Below are 19,640 nucleotides of genomic sequence, written 5' to 3'. Positions count from 1 at the left end.
AAAAGAATCTAAAAATTTAGAGAATTTTTCCGATTGAATCTTGATCAATTCCAATTTGTTTTGTCACTAATAATAGAACAAGATATTAAAATCCATGGAACAAATTTTGTTAAATATCCCATCACATCCGAAGAAGAATTGGCTCAGACATTAAGGTATCCGAAGAAAAATTGGCTCTGCCAGCCGCCGCAGCCAGCCGCGGCACCGAAATCGCACCTTAAGAGCTAGCAACGTTTTCGAGAAAGAATTTTAAGACGTCTGGCTCTTTGATATATCTTACGCACTGCGCTATAGAGACATGTTCGATTTATATTCAATACTAGAATTTAAAGGACTAATAAAACATAGTATCTTCTTTCAATGCGCAATAGGAAACGCAAAGTTTACCGGCAGCCAGACGGGCCGCATGCTGTTCTAGAGAGCAAGTAAAAGATAAGTAAAGTAAAAGATATATCAAAGAGCCAGACATAAGTAAGATTTTTTAAGTAACATTTTTTCGAATAGATAATGTAAAAATTACATTTATTTAAAAATTTACTGATGTAGAAGAAAAATAGAGTATGATTTACGTGTTAAAAGTTTTTTTGAGAAGAAAAGTGAATAAATGGAACATATTATGCGGATATATTATACTGTATTATATTTTAAAATTAACAGTAGCTAGACTAGGGTGTTTCTGGTCCATTAAACGCAAGATAGCTGTTAAGGTACAGGTTGAACCACCTTAACAGCAAGAACAAAAAACAAAGCACAGCTATGTTATGGACCGCCGCCATCTTGGCTGTAGTGAGCCAGAAACCCTCTAGTCTAACTACTATCATCATATGAATCTATTAATTTTAGAAATCACTAAAATATCTGTATTACCGAAAATGGCAAGGCAGATCAGGTTGGAAACCGTAGTAAACGAATACAGCAGTGCAAAATCCAGTTTAGCTTTCGTACTAAAAAATAGAAGAAAAAAGGGATACATCGTGGCAGTGCCGAACACGTCGATACACTCTAAAATTGTAGATGGTGTCAACTTCTTTTACAACAGAATTGGAAGATTGTATAAGTTGTGGGGCTTCGGTCCTATTTTAGCTGAAACAATAATTATGGTAAGCTTACTTTCCTCTGGGCCCTTCATTTTGGACGTAAATAAAGATATTTATTTATTTAACGCTCTTCTTTTTATTTATATAATCTTGAAAATTCGCCAATGACGTAAAATCTTGAAAAAAAGATTATTTTAAGTCTGTTGTCAAATAAAATTGCAAATACTCAAAGGTTTCTTTACATTTCCTTTGTATATGTTGAGTTAAAACAAAATCAATGTATACTGGTTATTCAAATTTTTTAAATTTCTATGTTATATTTTATTATTTTTAGTTGATATCATCAGAAAAGAACATTTCCAACAAAATCAACATCACATACAACACTCAATACTCCATACAAAAAGACTTTCTCTTGCCTTCAAAACGATTTGTCTGGATTATGGGCGGCTGGGGACCATGTTCAGCAAGCTGTGGTGGTGGTAGACGTCAAAAAACAGTGGCCTGCTGGGATAATCAACAGGACAAGTTGGTGAAACGGAAGTATTGCTCGTTGATACAGAAACCTGTAACAGAAGTTGAATCTTGCAATAAATTTGGGTAAATAAATTAAATTATTTAAAATATGCAATGAACTGCAAGCACCTAATGTAAATTCGTGTTAAATGATAAACATATTCTAATATTTATCATAAGACATATATATTATCTAAAATAAACAATATTTATCATAATATATTATACTAGCGTGTATCAGCGACTTCGTTCGCGTCGAATTAATCATTTGTAATGGTGATGATAAAGCAAAGCAAGAATTTCCATTAACATACAAACTGGATAAATTTTTCTCACATTTATGTCAGCATTAGAAAAAACAATATGGCGATATTATTATATAACTTGGTAATATTTGAGGAGTAGTTTTATCTCGTTGGAATTTGATTTTCGAAAAATCCGTTTGCCAAAAATAAGCTTTTTACGTCAAGCAGTTTAAGCAGAATCGTGGTTAAGAAATTACCCAACTTTTTGGAACACCCTGTATGATTTTTTAAAAAATTTCAAAATATGTAAAAAAATACAAATAAATTATGCTTGTTCAAGCGTTTTCCCGAAAGACTATCCGTTTTATAAATAACAAATATTGTAATATTTGAGGGGCGTTTTCACCCTCTTGGAGTTTGAGATCCGAGAAACCCCTCCTTATCGAACCTCTACACCCCACAGTCAATCCGTTTGTCAAAAATCAGCTTTAAACGTCAAACAGTTTAAGCAGAATCGTGATTACCCAATAGTCATATTTTATGAAACACCCTGTATAAATTTATAAAAAATCTTAAAATATGTAAAACAACAAAATAAAATATACGTGTTTAAGAGTTTTTCCGAAAAACTCACCGGTTTTTAAATAGAAAATATTTTAATATTTGAGGGATAGTTTCACCCCCTTAGAATTCGAGTTTCGAAAAATCCCTTCTTATCGAACCTCTACACCTTAAAGTCAATCTGTTTTCCAAAAATCAGCTTTTTACGTCAAGCGTTTTAAACAGGATCGTGATTAATTAATGGCCAGATTTTTCGAAACACCCTGTATACATTTTTAAAAAATCTTAAAATATGTAAAAAAACAAAATAAAATATACGTGATTAAGCGTTTTTTCGGAAAGTTGATCGTTTTTTAAATAAAAAATATTGTAATATTTGAGGGGTGGTTTCACCCTCTTGGAACTGGAATTTCGAAAAATCCCTTCTTGTCAAACCTCTACACCCTAGAATCAACCTGTATGCCAAAATTGAGCTTCTTACGTTGAGTGGTTTGAGCAGGATTATGATTAATCAGTATGTCAGTCACTTAAGGATTTTAGATATTAGTATAGATAAGTAAATATATATTTGGCCAGTTTTGATGCTGTTTATTTAGCGGTCATACGGTAATTTGGACCATTTATTTTACAGATGTGATTTTAAGTGGGTTCCAGGAGATTGGGAACCTTGTAGCCAAACTTGCGGCAGTAATGGACTACAGTACAGAGAAATCTATTGCGTTCCAGAGTCTTTATTTGGCACAGTCAGCAATATTAGCGCCATACTTGCTAATCCTTGGAAATATATGGTCAACCCCACAAAATGTGCTAAAAACAAACCCGCGGATGTAAGAGAATGTAACAGGAAGCCGTGTTTTTATTACTGGGAATTTGGAAATTGGTCGCAGGTAAAATTAATTTTATTCCAAAATATCGTAAGTATTATGAATGATAGAAAATTGTCGTTGGAAGCAAAACTGTAAAACTTAAAAACTGTAAAACTTAAAAAATGTAAAACTTAAAAAAATAGGTCTCTTGTATATCTATTTGCGATTTAGATTACAACATTTTGTCGTTTTCCGCATCCTAGTCCCCATCGCCCTCGATCTCGTCAGTCTTCTGCATTTAGATCTTTGTTTCGCATTGCAGACTCTACACCATCTCGCTAATTTGTCTTTGGTCTTCCTCTTCTTTAATGTTCTGGCGAGTTCGAATTCAGAACTCTTTTAAGCCATCTCGTATTCTCCATTCTGCAAACGTGCCTATACCATCTTAATTTGTTTACTTCTTTGGTATCTATAATAGTTGTTGCTATGTTTATTCGTTCTCTTATGTTGTCGTTTCTCACTTTGTCTAGTAGAGTTAGTTTACAGCATCATATCTCATTTCCATGTATTCTGTCGCCTCCCAAACCTCTACACCATATGCCACAGTACAGGGTGTCCCATTTTGGTTGAAATCATACGGTATCTGCGTTATTAGTGAAGATAGAAGGGTGCGGTTTGCACAAACCTGTCCCACTTTTTTGTCAAATGGAAGATGCCGTAAACAAAATTTTCATAGCCCTCTTCGTTTCTGAGCTACAGGGTCTTTTTGAAAATTTTTCAATTTGGGATATCCCCTGTATCTCTGTTATTCTTATATCGAGGCGTAGTCTGTTATTCTGAAAAGAGTATTTTTAAAGATATGAACTACTATTATGTTTTCTTAAATGAACCTACGAAACAAAGGAGATAAAAAAATAAATCTTATATTTACGTGAGGAATCTCCCCACGAGAGATAGCACATGTTTTTTGAAATACCCTGTATAAGATAAGAACTTACAAAATTTAATAACAAATACTAACACACTTATTTACTTCACCTATACTTAAATAATAAAATAATAAACTCATAAATCACAGATCTAAAGAATACAGCCCATGACAAATTCATCAACAAACACACCAAAGTCTCTGGGGATTTCCGACAATTTAACAGAAAAATCGATAAAAAAACTTAAATATGAAAGAAAATCACTAATATGCTTATTTCAACGGCTTCTTAACAGCGATGAGTTTACCCAGTCATAAATCAATTAACATTATTTTTTTGTTTATTTATTAATCTCCTAGATGAAGCCACGAATTGGAGGAAGCATGAGAAATTTTTCGGCGGTTTATTTTTGGTTTGTAATATTTTTCGGTGAGAGAGAAAAAATATGCAAGGTATATTAGAAGCGGAATTCTGGTGTTTGTAGTGAAAATAAACTACATAAAATCATTTATTATTAGACAGTCACAAATGGACTTGGTTCTTGGATATATTTCGAACTTATTGCTAAGATCTATGTCTGCTAAGATTATAAGTTATATTAGTTTTTTATAGGTATCAGGTTGATATAGTACTGATGAGTACCACCACCACCTCCACACAAGGCCATTCAACCTTTTCCAATATGGCGGAGATAAAAGTGCTTTATTTGGCGCGTATTTTAAACCCTGTTTTATTTCCAAATAGACATTTTCCAAACAAATGTCGGGTTAGATTACTAATCCGTAAAATCCGGTTAAATTACTAATAATATTTCACTCATTTTTTAATATACAGGGAGTATAAAGTTCTCCACATAAGTATGGATTTTTTTTGTATTATTACTTTTATGAAAACATCGGTTAGTTGCTTTTTATAAAAACGACTACTTTGTCAGAAAATAGGTAGTGTTAAAATATTCAAACTTGAGGTAGCATATATAGGGTGTTCAAAATAATCGGAAAAAGAAATAACCAGAAATATATGACAGAAAATAGCAATATAAACTAAATATTCAATTGCAAACACTTACCTACCATAGTTTAGAATTTACTGAACGTTTGATAAATATATACTATTATGGAGAGTATAGGAAGTTACTTGTCTTAGTTAAAGCCTTCGTAAATGCTCTTGGAATTATAAACTACACTGGCTTGGATCAAAAAATATGGAATATTTTTTCTATGTATTGCAGCAATAATTACACAAATGGGAATAAATTTAAACTATAATAGGTGAGGAAATTAAAAACTACAGGGTGTCCCAGAAATAAGTGCAAATATTTTAACTGGTAGTATATTTCAGCATCAGAAACACGCCTATAAGTTTTTTTTTGCAAAAAAAATTGAAAATTTGTAATTTCTTGAAAAAATTTTTGGATTTTTTTTTAGTTTTAAGTTAAAAAGCATAATTTCTTGATAATATGGCAACAGAGGTAGTATATTAAATTTACATGAAAGAAAATCCAGAAAAAATCCAGTGGTTCTCAAAATTTAAGCAAAAAAGTAAAATAACTCGGATATTTAGAACTTATCTGAAAAATGGTAAAGAGAAAAAATGTTTCTTTTGACCAGATCTACCACCCCTTAAAATATTTGCACTTATTTCTGGGACACCCTGTATAATATGTGTTTCAAGATTTTATATAGAGAAAAAACTAAATACCTTTTTGGGGGTTCGTAAGTAAACCTTACGCTTAGCTTAGTTTTCTTTGCTTACATAGGGCATTGTCTTTGTGGTAAAGACGTCATTCCTTTTTTTTTTCATAGTTCTTCAGTAAAATATTGGATATTCTGAACAAGATGGATTTAATAATAATTCTGACGTATGTGAGGGGCAATTGTGACCTAAAAAAGACTTACATCCAGGCCATTTATATTTCCAAATGTCAATGTTATCAATATCTTTCTGTGGTCTTTTTGATGTAAAAAGCTTGATTCTTCTTCCAATAATTTACTTATAGTGAGTAAGTGTAAGCAGTAGCCATAACTACATCCTCACTAGGGTAACAGAGGCTTTGGCGTTTTTGAGGCATATTTAATGCACTTCTTACCCATAGATAAAAGAAAATAATCTACTATTAAGATAGATATGAAACGTTTTAACCAGCGCCTTCGCCTTTTCTGCTGTAAATGTTTTTTATGTTTATATTTGAATTCAAAGGATTTATTTTTAAAGTTACACTGATATATTAGTATCTCAGGGTAACTTTAATAAAACATAAGAATATAATATATTTTACAGTTTATTTTTTTATTTATTTTACAGAGTTTCATGTAAATGATCGTAAGTCGATTGGCTGTGAATAGACCGAGATTTATAGATTTTAAACCGAACAAAAAAAATCAAGCAACGAATACATACAATATATTTTTCTTTTATCTATGATACATACCTTATCGTCTTTTGGAAACACGTGCATTTTTGCAGTTTCGTTAGTTTCTTTGCAAGATGCAACGCAACAAGAAAACACCATTTTTACAGTTAATAAATAATAAAACTATTTCTGACTATGATATTTAAAATTTAGATAGATAGAGAACTAAAAAACAAATGAGTATTTCCAGATGCAGGCCCAAATTCAATAAAAATCAAAATTTTTCCTGCGAAAATTGGGCTTATTTCACTGAAAAGGTATTTTTTGATTTATCAGCAATCATTGTCAAGTTGACAATATACAGAGTATTTTCTAATTAGTCTAAAAAAATTGTGGTGTGATTCCTACTATATTTCTCCTACCACAAGCGACATACCGTGTTTTTAGTGTGTACTAAATTATTTTATCAAAATTTCACCATATAAGTTTCCAGGCAATTTTCTTACCCGAGAACTACTAGTAGGAGTGAAATTATCTCTTTTAATAGCTGTCAACCATTTTCTACGATGTACGTCATTTTTGCGGAATATAAAAGCAGAAACCTTGAGACCCCCTCTATAATTCCCGTGACAATTTGGAACAGAGCATGTAAAAGGCATGCTACAATAATATGTTAACCCTTTCATACCTATCTTTTGATTATTGTAAGTAACCATTATAAAGTACTATGCAAACTGGCGGTTTACTCATTTAGGTGTAATATCTTGATAAATACTTCTAGTTCTTACCTTAAAATAATTAATAATACAGGAGTACGAGAAGCACAAAAGTTTGAAGTTCCCTATGTGGAATGTCTGGTTTGGATTTTTATTGCACTCTTATTTTATCACAATTTTCTGATCACACCATGCACTGAACACTAAGAACTAAACAAACGTGTTGCAGAAGCACAACAAACTAGAGATAATTAATTATTTCTGGTATGCAATCGGAACGAGAAACTACTACCGGCTTTTCAGGTTAAAGGTAAACAATTTAATAATGCGCTGCCTTCGCCGCCATATTTGCCTTGCCCATATTATGTTGATTGGCCTTGAGTTGAGGTGGTGCTGTAAGTGTATCAACGTTGATTGAAAGAATTGGGAAGATACGCAACTTAATGGACGAATTCATTACAAGGCTGATTTGATTTCTCCTTGCGTCTCAAATGCTGTATTTTATTTAATAAAATTTGACAAGAAATGTGCATTTAAAAAATTTCGTACTTAAAGCTTTCTTAACGATTAAAATCGCAATTTATGCATTTCCTGTATTATATATTTATTTTTCGGATTTTTTACTTGTACAAGACGACAAAACGTAAACACGATTTTGAGGAAACAAGACAAACTTGCCACAAAAAATGGGGAATTCTGACAAGACAAATTTGAGACAAATGTCCACACCGCAAGGACAAAAGTACAACAAAGTCAAAAATTTAGTTGTTGCGCATGAGAACCATGTGTGATTTCACTGGTCTCCTACTGTTGGCAGCACACGCCATCCACACTGCGCCGGCAACTTGTCGTAAAATATACGAACAAAACATAGACACTCTGATCTTTACCGACTCGAGACGGGACATTGAAAAGTCTCCGAATTTTGAAACAAAAACAAAACAAAAATGAGACAAAAATGTCACAGAAATCTATTGGATTTGTCGCAATTTTGTCGTAAAACCTGAATGTTTCTGTCTTGTCGTTGTTTTGACTGATTGGTCTGGACCCGGCATAAGAGTTTGGCATTAATTAGCATACTATGATCTCAAAAACATATTAGCAGAAAATGTAGTGTAAATAACGTTTCTAATAATTTAAAAAGGTAATACGTGCTCGTTGACAAAAATATTATCAAAATAATTCAGAAAAAAAATAATTTTTCGGTCACAGACTTAGTCACCCTGCATGTACAGGGTGGGTCAAATTCGACGCTTTTAAATGGAAACACCCTTTTCTATAGGAGATAGACAAAAACTAATATCGGTGTCTGGAGCTCAATTTTTGTCAAAAACATGATGGTGAAAACCGCATATCGATATCTGTTACCGTTTCGGAGTTACGGGGTGTTTTTCAAAAATATGCATTTTTAACAAATCGCTGTAACTTTTTTGCTATAGAAAATTTTGTATTTTTATGAAAATATTTCCAAAGCACCTTTTTACGTAGAATTTAATGGTTTAAGTATAATTTTTTTAAAATTAATAATTTAAGAATTATCAACAGAAAATTTGATTTTTTATATGAGACACCCTGTATATTTGTAATTTATTGAAAAGAATTTCAAATTACCTTTCCAAAAATATAACACACTTGATATTTTGCTCGATTCCTCTTCGAGATATAGAGTATATAAAAATTCGCCCGCTTTAAATAAGTAGGCTTTGAACTAGAGATGAGCAAAACTGCGATTTTCCAATCGCAGTTGAAACTGCGATTGTGATTTATAAATCGCTGCGACTGTAACCTGCGATTGCGATTTTGATATTTTTAAATTGGTACGCTGTAATCTGGGAAGCTCAATCCCAAAATTTCTAATAAAAAACAGAATAAATAGCGGAATAATTTTTTTTAATAAGAAACTGTTGGGTGTTTCGATGCTATGTGCCTTTTAAAATTTGTAGTGCGTGTTTTTTATGATATTTTTGCTGCACACATATTGCACTTAAAATTTTCATCAATTACCTACCAAAAAAAAATCCACAAATAACTTAGTTTCTTTTTTTTTAAACATTTTTGATTAGAACAGACCGAATAAATTTAAAAGGGAAATTAAAAATACATAAAATATTCGAATGTGCTTTTAGACAGTAGTTATAATAACGAAAAATTTATTATAAAAAAGGTTGCCGCCAACCTTTATTCAGATAACTAGAAAAAAAAACTGTTTATTTTATCTTGTTTTCTTTTAAAAACATTTTCTTTATATGTAACTCAAAAGAAGCCGACGCCGACGGCTTTGATACGGCCCGTCCAGTGCAAGTGCAAACTTTCGAACTTTTAGATAAATAAAAGGACAATATCACATTTTATTATATTTACAATTTCTCTAAAATGAAAAAACTGATTGTAAAGGATGTATTTAAATTAACATAGCAGCCGATCCACAACTGTTAGTATCTTCAGAAAATTATATTATATTATGGATTGTTATAAAAATGTTTATAATAATATAATATATAACAAAATATAATAAATAAAAAGGGCTGTTTCCTTTCCGTGTTCTATATCTTCTAATCAATAAAGGATAAAAATAGATAATTTTTTATAATTTGAATCCAAAACTGTCCTTATGAATCATTTTACCTGAATCATTACCTGGGAGCAACTGTAACTATAATTAGTCATAACCGAAAACAAGAATTTTTTAACCTTCTCAATCCATAATTATATTATAAATCTGAAACTATTATCAAAATTTAAAACTAATAAATTATATATATATTATGCGGTATATAAACATATATAAGCCTATTTTCCAACGCTTCATAAAAATTACGGGGCCCTGATTGCGAATGTGATTTTGCGATCTAGTCTAGGCCGATGTGTTGGGAGCTGCGAACGAAAATCGCAATCGCCGCTCTTCGTTGGCGTGCCCACTCCCGATGCCGCGCCGGTGCCAACGAAAATCGCAATCGCAATGCTGGCATGAGCTGCGATTTTCGTTCAGCTCCTCGTTCGCCTGTCCACTGCCATGTTGAAGACGCGCCGCCGCCGGCCGGGGCGTACGAGAATCGCAATATTGCGATTTTCGTTCGCAGCTCATCGTTCGGCTTCTCAGTGCCGTGTCGATGCAACACCGGTGCGAACGAAAATCGCAATGCTGTGATTTTCGTTCGCAGCTCTTCGTTCGCGTGCCCACTGCGATTGCAAATCGCAACTGGTGTAATATTGGTTGTCTAAAAATCCAAAATCGGCAGATATATGTTTCAATCGCAAGTCGCAGTTTGCTATGGAAAGGAATCACAGGTTGCGATTGCGAATTTACAATCGCTGCGATTAAATCGCAGTTTGCGATTTTCTGCTCATCTCTACTTTGAACGGCACCGGCTGTAATGCAAAAAAATTCTAGCTGTGAGCATCAATTAAAACGAAAATAATATTTGCTGTGAGAAATGCAGAATTTTATAACAATTTAAAATATATTTAACCAACATCAACACATTTAAACTATATCTAATAACATTAAAAATAAATAGCAAACCAAGACATGAAATTTTGCTACAGGTGTTCGACATATCAACCGTCTTCTGTTATGACAGACGGGGCAGTTTTTGAACTTTTCTCGCGGAATTCATTAACTCAGTGGGGGTGAAAGATACCCTCTCATAACTGCTAAGTATTTCTAATTTTTGTCTAGATTATACGGAAGAATAATGAACCTTTATTCTTCCGCAAATATATCCATATGATTAGATCCATGGACACTAAGTCAGGCGGCCTCGACGGCCAACGGCTGAAATCTTGGTTAGCTATTCAATTATTCTTGAAATTGGCTGCAAAAATTCAGCGTTCAGAGGCGGTGCGCCCGTCGTCTTCCTGGAAAAATATGTTTTCGAGTTCCATTAAAGGCATATCATCAATAAGGGGTCCAAAGCCTACTAGTTAAAAGTGGCGAACTTTTAAAAATTCTGTATTTTGAAAGGGGATTATAACAAAATATCAAGTGTGCTATATTTTTGGAAAGGTAATTTTAAATTCATTTCAGTTAATTAAAAATATAGAGGGTGTCCCAAATAAAAAATCAATTTTCTGTTGATAACTCTTAAATTATTAATTTTAAAAAAATTATACTTAAACCATTAAATTCTACGTAAAAAGTTGCTTTGGAAATGTTTTCATAGAAATACAAAATTTTCCATAGCAAAAAAGTTACAGCGATTTGTTAAAAATGCACATTTTTGAAAAACACCCCGTAACTCCGAAACGATAACAGATATTGATGTCCGGTTTTCACCATCATGTTTTTGATGAAAATTGAGCTCCAGACACCGATATTAGTTTTCGTCTATCTCCTATAGAAAAGGGTGTTTCCATTTAAAAGCGTCGAATTTGACCCACCCTGTACATCTACTGAATATTAAATTGTGTGGGAACAATAACTCTTTCATAAACAATGTGTTAGTATTTGCTAAATTATATTATAAACTGTTTAATTTATACGAGAATTGATTGATTACTAGAGAATAGTGCTATAACCAGTCTCGATTAAAGCTAATTTGGTGTTCGTCATATACGACAAGCCTGTGTGCACCAAGATGCTTGACTCCGTTGATGGTATAAAATATGTTATCATTTTTTTTTCACAATAATATTATTGCAAAGCCGGTATTAGATTATAACATTTTCTTTCAAAAATCTTTTATAAAAGATCTTTTATAAAAAGTAATGCCAAGCTATTATATTTGATAATAGTTATTTACAGTACAAGTGTGTTTATGAACGACTAATAAACGAAAGTTAAAAAAGGATTTTCTTATTTTTCGGTTGGAGATAAAATGTTGTACATCTAATGTTGTACAGATAAAATGTTTAAACATGATTACAACACTCGTGTGATTAGAACGACTCGGTCTACGACCTCGTCGTTCTAGCCGTTCACACTCGTTGTTGTAATCATGTTTAAACGCACGTGTCATGTACAACATTTTATCTACAACCGAAAAATAAGAAAATGCTGTTTTAATTTTCGTTTATTAGTCGCCCACCTTTAACTATAACATTTGTCATATTTTTTTTAATTATAATTGTGGGGAATTGTTACCTGCTTCAGACTATAGTTACAAACGTTGTCTATCAAGTAGAGAGTTTTTTTTTCTGAAAAGTCAGTTTGCCCTGTCAAGTAAACGCGAGCACTTTTTGCCCAGAAAAATAATTTTAAAAATTACGATGAGCGATTCCGAAAGTCTCCCTTCAGATGTAGAACTTGCCGCAGTACGTGCTACGGAATCATTATTGTCGGAAAAGTCGCGACCAAAATATGAAAAAACATACAACCAGTTTTTGACATGGTGTGATAACAAAAAGGTGAAAAATCAATGCAATGAAAAAGTAATTTTAGTATATTTTGATAATCTTGCACGGAAATACAGCGCATCAAGTCTATGGACGTTTTATTCTATGTTGCGAGCCACAATATCACTGAAGAAAAATGTTTTTGTTTCAAGTGTTCGTAGTTGTTTTTCATTATTATAAAAACTAGTTGTGTTATAGATTCATAACACCACTAGTTGTGTTATGAAACGTAACTGAACGTAACTGAAATATTAAAAAAAATAGTGATGTAAAAATTGTGATACAAAAAAAAATAGTGATATAAAAAGATTTTACACTTTCGAAACGACATGGCGCAGAAGTTGCTTTGGTGAATTCTGCAATAAAATTATTAATATCTGAATTCTAAAGACTTGAAATGTTCTACAATCAGCAGATTGGACATACTCGTATCATATAAAATAACTCTTGGAGAAATAAGGATGATAAGAAAGGAGTGAAAAGTGTTAAAAAATATTTTAAAAAATACTATATGCGCATATTTGAAATGAAAATTCTTCTTACGTCTGTCTGTCTGTCTACCTCTCTGGGCTCCATTCGGGTACCTCTATCCACGTGCCGAGTTTGGTTCCAATTGACCCATTAATTAAGAAAAATTCTGATGATTTCGTCAACTCAGAGGCTCAAAACGTCGAGGGCGTCATTCGCATCGACTCACATTTTTGTTTAATATTAAATTGTTAGTCCCACCCTGATGAAGATGTAAACGAAACGTCGTATCCAACTTTGCAAGGTGGGACCGTTTGCATCGTCGCTCACAGACAACCCACCAATTTTGGTCGCCATCGGACATCAACTATTGACGCTTTTTACGTCAAAGCTGTCACAGGGACACGTGTCGTACACGGTCAAGTTAACCTTGGTCTGATCTATCAGCATACCAAATTTTATTTAAATCGGACGATTTTTTGATTTGATCAAAATATGAAAAGATGTAATCTACATTCTGATTTTCTAAAAAAGTGAGTTTTGTATACACTATATTTGTTCGTAAAGTCTTGTTTGTTTGGCTGCATAAGCTCATTTTCAGTGCAGTTTATGAAAAAAAAATGATAGAAAGAAAAATTACCTGGTTAAATTAAATAAAATAATACTCTTTTAAACTAGGTTGTTTTATGTTCTCAATTTTCTGCGGTTGCTTTTGTTAGAGTGAGTGTCTCTGCGCCATAGGTCAAAATCGGGAGGATACATTGGTTAAATACCTTTCTTTTCAGGTGTATTGGGATATTTGCTCTAAAGATGTCCCTCATTTTTCCGTAAGCCGCCAATCCCAAGGTAATTCGTCTAGCCAGTTCACAGGTTTGGTTATCTCTGCTTATTTTGATCTCATGGCCCAAGTATACATATTTGTGGACTAATTCTATTCTGTTGTTGTGAATTTGTTTGTGTTCGCTGGGCACCATATTAGTCATTATCTTAGTTTTGTCAAAATTTATTGTTAGTCCAATCTCGTGTAATGCATCGTTAAGTTCTTGAAGCATGTCTTTCATCTCTCCCAGACTATCTGACATTATAACGATATCATCCGCAAAGCGTAGGTGGTTGAGTCTCTCTCCATCGATAACTATTCCTTTTTGTTGCCAAGCTAGCATTTTGAATGCATGCTCAAGAACAGTAATAAACAATTTTGGCGACATGGTATCGCCCTGCCTAACTCCCCTTTTTATTTTTATCTGGTTAGTTGTGGAATGTAGATTTACAGTTGTTGTAGCATTGTCATATATGTTTTTGTATTATGTTACAATATCGATGGTCGATTCTACATTCTTGTAGCGCTGTTAGGATGGCAGGTAATTCTACCGTATCGAACGCTTTTTAAAATCGACAAATATCAGTGCTAGGGGACGATTGTATTCGATGGTTTTTTCTATTAAGGTTTTTAAACACTGCAGATGATCGTTGGTACCAAATTCGGAACGGAAACGAGCTTGCTCTTTAGGTTGATAGAAGTCCAATTTTGCCTCTAGTCTATTTGTTATAATTCGGGTATATAGTTTATAAAGATGGTTAAGAAGGCTAATTGGCCTGTAATTTTCCAGATCTGCTATTTCTCCTTTTTTATGTAAGAGGATAATTATTGAGTTATTCCACTTTGTAGGGATATTTTGATTTTCCAGACAGAGATTGAACAGCCGTTGAATATTGGTCATTAATAGTGTTCCTCCCATCTTTATCGCTTCTGTGACGACACCATCATCCCCCGGAGCTTTATTGTTCTTCATCTTCATTGTAAATTTCACTTACAGAGATTTCTGGAACATCCTCAGAACACTGATTTTGAACCTTTCCCTGTAGGTACCTGTGGAATGGTTGGTGTATAGTGTTTCATAGAATGTTTCCACAATCTGTAGAGGCGGATGGAGAGATCTATGATTGGCCTGACTTTGAGAGATCGAGTAAGAAATGAAGAGATACGCCGACGTACGGGAGTGGATGACATTATCCAGCGAATCACAAAACAAAAGTGAAGATGGGCTGGACACATTGCTAGAAGGGCAGACGGGAGATGGACCAAAAGACTTATAGAGCGGAGAGCCGACAAGCGTAGCCAAGGCAGACCTCCCATCCGATGGACCGACGACCTGAAACGAATAACAACTAACTGGATTGCAACACCTAAAAACCGCGAGAACTGGAGACGTTTGGAGGAGGCCTATGTTCAACTATGGACGTGAAAGGGGGCTGCGTGATGATGATGATGATGATGATGATGTTTTATGTGAGAAAATGTATATATTTACCTTATTTATAAATATAAGTCCTTTTAGTTTTACCTTTCTCAACCTGTATCTGCCAAGGTCTCACAGGGCGAAACTCACAAACACGCCGGTATTCACAGCACATGAGAGCACTACTGAGAGCCTAAGGTTTCATCCTTGTGAAAATAAGTTATGTCAGCTCGCTCTGGAATCTTACTCTATTAAGAAATTTCATGGAGAGTTGGGCACAAATATTTGATGTAAAATGATAATTTGATGCTCTGCAACTTTTATTGTATGATTTATTATTTAGAATGGTCATTTCCGTGTGACGAACGTTTGAATGCCACTTTAATGCTGATAAAAAGCAATATTGGTAAATATCACCATTCTTCATCTTTAGATTTCTGCCAATTTAACGAATTAATACTTATTATACGCAGAATTTAATAGTCTTCAATTTTTGTAATAATATAATATTCGCTAGAACGCAACGTTTCGGAATTATAGACAAAGATCTGAAAAAAGTCCAAGAATTTTACCATCTTTTGGTCCTCCTGAGTGGAGCGGCGCGGCCGCGGCGGTCGAGCAACCGTGCAAAACTAGGATAATTATCTTTCATGCCAACTGAAGAAATCAAAACATGAGCTTTCCAACACTATTTTCCTGGTGACCCCTATAATAGATCTTATTTGACTGGCCTATAATGAAATTAGCGAAAATAATTTTAGATAAGAGAAATATCATCAAAGACATTGTTTAAATATATTTTACAGTCTAATACTGGCCTAATTCAAACCGATGTAAATGTCTTTCTACATTTATAAATTTTACATAAAACCAATTATAAATTAGCAGAAAATTATTATTAACAAGCCTTAGTTTTTTCTCAATTGCTTGTTAAAAATAGAATTTAGTTATGTTGAATTGTTGAATGTTTAATAAACTATCAATATTTAAACTAGAACATTTCACAACGCAAATAGAAATGGTATGATAAGACGGTATTTCAAGGTGTCAAAAAACTTTAATAGGTATATTCGTAGGTGTAATATTTGAATTTACTTTTCAGTAAAAGGATTTAAACTGTAGCCACCTATAACTTCACGAAAATATTTTTAACTCTCTTCCCAAACATTTCTAAATGCTTGACAGGCCTAAAATATACTCCAAGTTAAATAGTCTTTTGATCAGGTGCAGTGTTTATTATCTTTTGCTTTTCAAAAGTGTAGCGTAAAATTTTACAGCTTTCAGTTTCGGAGCTTTCTACAATAATAATAAGTCAAATGGTTGTTTACTATTATCTGGTAATTTTGTACTGTATGATGAAATATAATTTGATTCAGTATATACAGGGTCCGGCAATAGTGCGTCGGGCATCTGTAGCTCCTAGAATAAAAAACTTGAGAATTTTGTTTAAGTGCGAACCTAAAGTATGTGCCAGGATGTATTTCAAGAAAATATTTTAACTTCTATAGGGTGGCTCAAAAAAGTGTGAGTGGACCTTGATGATTTTTTTTAAATGGAACACCCTGTATATTATTGCATTTTTGGCTTCTTTTCAGATCACTTTACATAACCTTAAGATATGAATAAATATATTTTGATAGTTTCAGAGATATTAAAAAATAAATCAAAAATATATATTTTTCAGCCCTTCTTAAAAAAATTATTAAAAATACAAGAACCGGTCCTGAAATCAAAACTATATTAGGTATTTACTTTAGATGGTCTGTACTTACTTTGCTATAAATATGAAAATCGTAAATTATACAGAATGTTCAAAATTCTGCGCCAAACTTTCTAAAATATAGAATAATTTTTCCTCATTTTTTTAAATGGAATACCCTGTATATTATTTTTTCAATAGACCGAGAATTAAAAAATGAACATTTTTTGTATTTAGAGTATTTCAAAATTTTTAACGGTTTCGCAGATATTTGCGGTTTTATATTTCATATGGAATTTTCCACAGTAAATTTTTATCAAACCCACCCAATGATTTTTTTCTCGTATTTTACCATTATCTAAACATTTTTTGTATTTAGAGTATTTCAAAATTTTTAACGGTTTTGCAGATATTTACGGTTTTATATTTCATATGGAATTTTCCACAGTAAATTTTTATCAAAGCCACCCAATGATTTTTTTCTCGTATTTTACCATTATTTAAACATTTTTTGTATTTAGAGTATTTCAAAATTTTTAACGGTTTCGCAGATATTTGCGGTTTTATATTTCATATGGAATTTTCCACAGTAAATTTTTATCAAAGCCACCCAATGATTTTTTTCTCGTATTTTACCATTGAAAGCGCCATATGAAATAATACTGCGCCTGTCTGCGAAACCGTTCAAAATTTTGAAGTACTCTAAATACAAAAAATGTTTATTTTTTAACTCTCCATCTAATAAAAATATAATATACAGGGTGTTCCATTTAAAATAACAAAGAAAAATTATTTTATATTTTAGAAAGTTTGGCGTAGAATATTGAACATCCTGTATGATATACCATTACCATATTTATAACAAACTAAGAACAGACTATCTAAAGTAAATACCTAATATGGTTTTGATTTCAGAACAGTTCTTGTATTTTTAATAATTTTTTTAAGAAGGGCTGAAAAATATATAAATAAATATACATATTTTTTATTTATTTTTTAATATCTCTGAAACTATCGAAATATATTTATTCATATCTTAGGGTTATGTAAAGTGATCTGAAAGGAAGCCAAAAATGCAATTATATACAGGGTGTTCCATTAAAAAAAAAATCATCCAGGTCCACTGACACTTTTTTGAGCCACCCTATAGAAGTTAAAATATTTTCCTGAAATACATCCTGGTACATACTTTAGGTTTGCACTTAAACAAAATTCTCAAGTTATTTATTCTATGAGCTACAGATGCCTGACGCACTATTGCCGGACCCTGTATATGCTTGAAGGTAATAGAAATCTGTTAGAAATTTTATAAATTACACACATACAGAAATATCTATATAATTCTATATTTTTTAATCCAGATTTTTAAAAATATTTTTATAAAGAAGAATGTCAAAATGAATACAATGCTAAATTATCTAAAAAGCAATTTTCGAAGAAAATGTAAAGTTTTTGACTCAATTAATATTTACAATTTACCCTGTATAGCATGCTATTAAGCTAGCCATTATTATTGGACGTAGAATGTGGAATGTTTACGAGGGGGATTAATCAACGCAATATTATAGATCTAGTGTGTTAGGTTAGGGGGTAGTTCCCCTTTCTTGAGATTCTTGAAGAACCCAGGGCTTTGACAAAAGCTAGAATCTGAGAGGCTCTACAGAGGCCAAATCTCCGACATTAGCCTTACCAAAGTTAATGGCACGAACGGTTGTCGTCACGATGTACTTAGTGATGAGGTGTTCTGGTGTTTCCCTTTTTTCGCCACAGAATCTGCATTCACCGTTGCTTCTCAGCTTCAATCTAATGAGGTATTCGTTGAGGACACAGTGTCCTAATCCTCGAAACCTCGACAACCTCGTTACAATCCGTAGATTGTTCTTACATAAATCAAAGAAAATCTTTAATTTTTATCGGTCGTAAGTTCTAAGAATTTTTTTCTAGTGTCTTAGACCGTTGGAGCCACCGAAACTGAACTTTTTGGCCGATTCTTCTTCAGTATCCTTAATCATACCATTGATTGCTATGCTAAATGCAAAACTTGCTCAGAAGGATGAAGACACTGAAGATATAAAACTTTTGATAAGCCGCTTGTGTGAGTTTGTTAACAAGAGATTTGCTTATGTTGAAATACTTCATCGTTGTTAATTGCCACTCTAATCGATCCAAGGTTTAAAACAAAATATTTGACTAGCGACGAAACTGAAATTGAAAAAAAATGCAAAGCCCGACATTTTGACATTTCTACGTGAAAACTGTGCACCAACAAATCGAACAGATCATATATGAATGTGGATGTTGAGGAACCTGGACCCTCTTGTTCAAGATCAGACCCCTCTCCTGGAAATACCTCAAACCACTCCTCAAACGACCATTTATGAGATACCCACGACAAAATGCCTTTGAATGTCACTGCATCTGAAGATTCTGACTATTCCCACGTGCCTTTTGAAGAACATTTGACTTGCTATTTGAAGGAACCTTTGCTGCTTAGAACCGCTGACATTTTTGAGTATTGGTCCATATTCCAGTCCGTATATACACTTAAGACTAATTGCAACCAAATATTTATCAGCTCCTCCCACTAGTGTTTCTAGTGAAGAATTTGTTCAGTTTTGATGGTCAAATTTATGACGAAAGAAGAGCTAATTTACATGGCGAAAATGTTGATAAACTTTTGTTTTCAACGTATAATGCCCGGTCCAGACCAAGGCGACAAAAAGTAAACACGATTTT

The 19,640-nt window shown here is 32.9% G+C and overlaps 1 protein-coding gene across 2 annotated transcripts in view; it reads left to right on the top strand.

The window, feature by feature from the left end:
- LOC115881319 (A disintegrin and metalloproteinase with thrombospondin motifs 18-like) overlaps positions 1–19,640 on the top strand; it is a 76,691-nt gene that overhangs the window by 55,647 nt on the left and 1,404 nt on the right. For both annotated transcript variants that reach the window (XM_030898755.1, XM_030898754.1), the window contains 3 exons: positions 844–1,100; positions 1,372–1,637; positions 2,991–3,246. In XM_030898755.1, the coding sequence (XP_030754615.1) occupies positions 844–1,100; positions 1,372–1,637; positions 2,991–3,246 (779 nt within the window). The remainder of the gene's footprint in view (positions 1–843; positions 1,101–1,371; positions 1,638–2,990; positions 3,247–19,640) is intronic.

Source organism: Sitophilus oryzae, unplaced genomic scaffold, assembly GCF_002938485.1.
Source record: "Sitophilus oryzae breed Bouriz unplaced genomic scaffold, Soryzae_2.0 scaffold_1716_pilon_pilon, whole genome shotgun sequence".
NCBI classification, from domain to species: Eukaryota; Metazoa; Arthropoda; class Insecta; order Coleoptera; family Curculionidae; genus Sitophilus; species Sitophilus oryzae.
Note: the sequence above shows the minus strand (reverse complement) of the source record. Positions and strands in the feature narration are given on the sequence as shown.